The sequence below is a fragment of the Micromys minutus genome (genome assembly GCF_963924665.1).
Source record: "Micromys minutus genome assembly, chromosome: 10".
In the NCBI taxonomy this organism is placed as follows: Eukaryota; Metazoa; Chordata; class Mammalia; order Rodentia; family Muridae; genus Micromys; species Micromys minutus.
Genome location: NC_137979.1, coordinates 48,054,196 through 48,058,160, shown reverse-complemented (window position 1 = coordinate 48,058,160; position 3,965 = coordinate 48,054,196). Strand labels below are relative to the sequence as shown.

General features: G+C 43.0%; 1 protein-coding gene across 1 annotated transcript in view; it reads left to right on the top strand.

Moving 5' to 3' along the window:
- Positions 1 to 3,362: 3,362 nt before the first annotated feature.
- Positions 3,363 to 3,965, top strand: part of BRCA1 (BRCA1 DNA repair associated) — a gene marked incomplete at both ends in the record, with an annotated part of 54,475 nt that continues 53,872 nt past the window's right edge. The window contains 1 exon segment of the mRNA XM_080924445.1: positions 3,363 to 3,442. Coding sequence (XP_080780571.1) covers positions 3,363 to 3,442 — 80 coding nt within the window.

Sequence of the window (3,965 nt, the reverse complement as noted above, 5' to 3'; positions counted from 1 at the left end):
ATTGTAGTCTTCCTGGAACTTGCAGCTCCTTTTAGTCTATTTTCTGTGCGAAAGACGCGAACACTGAGCGCTGCGATGCATAGCAGCTAAGTTGCATAACCGCGAGAAGGTCTCCGCTGTATCGACCGAGTTACTGTGGCAATCGTGCCTGCTTCCGGTGTGGGAAACTCCTTTTCCGTAAGACTACAGTTTCCAAGGGACGCTGTGGAGAAGGCCTTTCGTTCCGCAATGCATGCTGGAATTGGTAGTTCTTTTTACACAATCCTCTATTTACCGAAACTGGAGATTTCCATGTCAGGAAGGCTGAGGGAGAGATGAGGCCTCGTCTTGCAACTGCTTTGTGCACTACCTTGCGCTCATATTCCGGACTCCGGTAGCGATTCCGACCCTTTGTACATAATTACTGTGACGTAATAGGCAGGCGTAGATGCGAAGGGGCTGCCTAATAGAAAACTCAAAATTCTTTCTCTTCCGTCTCTTTCTAGTGACGACATACAGGAAAAGACTAGGTAGCCAATCCCGAACCCAGAAAGATCCCAGACCCTCTTCCTCAACTCTCTCCTCCCCTCCCTTCCGCTGACGTGTCTGGATCTCGTGTTCCGAAAGGCAAGCACTAGGCGCCAAGCGGCCGGTTTCCTTGGTGACGGAGAGCGCGGGAATTTCAGATAGGTTGTAATTGCGGCTGCGCGGCGGCTGCTAGTGCAGCTCAAGTACCTATCGCCTTCCCGGTGGCTTGCTTCTCCGGCGTTTAGGCCTCGGAGCTTGGAAGCACGGGTCTTTTTCTTGGAGGAAAGGTGAGACAGCCCCGAGGAACAGAGAGGTTACTTCAGGATACTCATAGGAAAGGTGGAAAGCTTCAGGTGGAGACGAGTGTTTACCGATTAGGAAAATGCCTGGGGCCGAACCAAAGGGTCCAAGACATTGTGAAACAGGACACCTGGGAAGGATGCAGTTTGTGCATTCCCGGGGCAGCTGTGAGGAAAAGGGCAATGGATGTGAGGGGGAGTCCTGGCTGTACCTTGAAGGCAGAATAAGGATGCAGGCTAAAGGATGAGGGGAAAGGCGGCCGAAGTGTGGCAGGGAAGAGGAAAAGACTGGAGTTTGTAGAGGAAAACTGAAGAAGTAGACCCATGTACATTCCACAGAAGGTGCTAGAAAAGAAGTACATAAAGGAATGACAGTAGTAATGAATGCTGCTGGCAGAGAAGACGTGTTTAAAGACAGTCTTGAGGTTAAAAGTTCCTTAACAGGAAAACATCTAGAAGAGGTAGGGTGGAGAAACGTCAACAGTTTTTAGTGTTTCTTTTGGTGACTTTAAAAACGTGTGCTTTTTGTTTGGTTGGTTGGTTAGGGTTTTTGTTGTTGGTTTGGTTTGGTTTTGGTTTTCGTGTAGCCTTGGCTGTCTGGAACTAGCTCTGTAGACCAGGCTGGCCTCACAGAGATCCGCCTGCCTCTGCCTTCTGAATGCTGAGGTAGTTGATTAGTTTTGAGACAGAGTCTAGTCACATTTATGTAGCTCTGGCTGGCTTGGAACTGTGTATATAGAGCAGGTTGGTCTCGAACTCATCCACCTGCCCCTGCCTCTGGGGAAGAGGAGTTAAATAAAGGTCTCCACTACCATGCTCAGCTAGTTTTGGAGGTTTTTGAGGCAAGGTCTTCTGTAATCAGATTGGTCATAAACTCCTTATGTAGCTCTAGGTGACCTTGAACTCTTTACCTTCCTGCTTGTACTTTCTGTTTAAACCACCATATCTGATCTTTTGGCTTCTCAAACTAGCCCAGAAAGACTGTTGAACTTCTAAGTGCAAGCCATCTTCCTCCTTCAACTTCTCCAGTCCCTGAGACTATAGGTTTGACACCACTGCACCTTGCTTGGTTTTGATATTAAGCAAGAAAAAAGAAAACCAGACACTGGAGAAAGTTCATATATACCACTTTTGTCCAGTCATGCCACTGTAGCTTTTCTTGGAGAAACGAAATAACCAAAGGAAGACTTTAGAGGTTACATATCAATTTAGATTGCAACTACTAAGAATTTACTTTTTTTTTTTTTTTTTTTTTTTTAATTCCTGGCTGTCCTGGAACTCAGAGATCCACCTGCCTTTGCCTCCCCAATGCTGGGATTAAATATATATGCCACCAACACCTGGGGAATTTTTAAAAAAGATTTATTTATTTCATGTATGTAGGTACATTGTCTCTGTCTCCAGACACATCAGAAGAGGGTATCAGACCCCATTACAGATGGTTATTAGCCACCATGTGGTTGCTGGGAATTGAACTCAGGACTTCCGGGAGAGCAGTCAGTGCTCTTAACCGCTAAACCATCTTTCCAGCCCGGGAATTTTTTTTTTAAAGACTTTTTTTTTTTTTAAATCTTTAATTATGTGTATGTGTGTGCAGAAGTTCTGACCTCAATATAAGTTTCAGACATCCAACATGGGTGCTGGGAAGAGGCACATAATTTTTTTTTTTTAATTAAAAAAAATTTTTTTGAGGCACATATTTTTAACCACTGAACCATTTCTTTTTCTTTTTCTTTTTTTTTTTTTTTTAGAAAGATTTATTTATTTATTATATCTAAGTACACTGTCTCTGTCTTCAGACACACCTGAAGAGGGCATCAGATCCCATTACAGATGGTTGTGAGCCACCATGTGGTTGCTGGGATTTGAACTCAGGACCTCTGGAAGAGCACTCGGTGCTCTTAACCGCTGAGCCATTTCTCCAGTCCTGAACCATTTCTTCAGACCCTGAGTTTTTTGTTTGTTTTGGGAGTTTTAAAAATATTTTTTAACAGTTCCATTTATTTTATATATGCGAGTACACCGTCACTGTCTTCAGACACACCAGAACAGGGTATCGGATCCCATTCTAGATGGTTGTGAGCCACTGTGTGGTGGTTGGAGATAGAACCTCTGGAAGAGCAGTGAATGCTCTTAACTGCTGAGCCCTAAAGACTTTTTTCCATCAGCTCTATAATTCTAAAGCACTCCAAATTTAAATTTTTCTTAGAAATGACACACCAGATGCAGTAGCTTATGCTGTACTCATAAGGCTGAGGCAGGGTGATGGCTACAAGCTGGAGGCTAAGCTGGGCTGCACTGCTATTTCCAGACGTGTGGGCTGCAGAGTGAGAACTCCAAAATGATGGATGGGGATGATTACCTTTAGTAAGGGAGTGGAGGCAGGAAGATCAGAGGTTTAAGTACATACAGGTACAAAGCCAGTGCTGGTTGTATGACATCTTGCCTCAAAAAGGAAAAGAATGTTGGCATGTAAGCTAGTTAAAAACCTTTTAATGTAGTTTAATTGCATGTGTTTTTAAATTTGTGTTTAAAGTTCCGCTGGAACTGGAAGAAATGGATTTATCTGCTGTTCGAATTCAAGAAGTACAAAATGTCCTTCATGCTATGCAGAAAATCTTAGAGTGTCCCATATGGTAAGTCAATGGAAGAGTTTACTAATCAGGTTTTTTTTTTTTAAATGTGATTACCTTTCATGCAGATGTGTAGAAGTGGCTTTACATAATAGAGAAAATCAATACTGATATTGGAATGACTTAGTGTTTTACATCACTGGAGGGTTTTAAAAATACAGAGAAGTCTTCACTCTGCCACTCTTTCCCAGCTAAAGACTTTATGTCCTTCAAGGCAGAATTCTGTCTTTTTCTCCTTGTTGCAGGACCAGCCTTATCTCTTAGATTGACAATAGCAACTAGCATCAGAATTACATAATGGATGCTTGGGACCCGTGAGAGCACCTGCCTCAGGGTGAAACTTGGGCTGAAACTGGTACTGTGAATTTAGATGAGAAGGCCTGCAGTCCTCAAAGCTTTTAGCAAGTCCTGTGTGGAATGAGGTTTTAAATGTCTTTCTATAAAATGAAGAGAGGACCAATCTTTTGGTCTATTCAGGTATTTCCACATTCCTGTTTTGTTTTTCTTTTTTCTTTTTTTTTTTTTT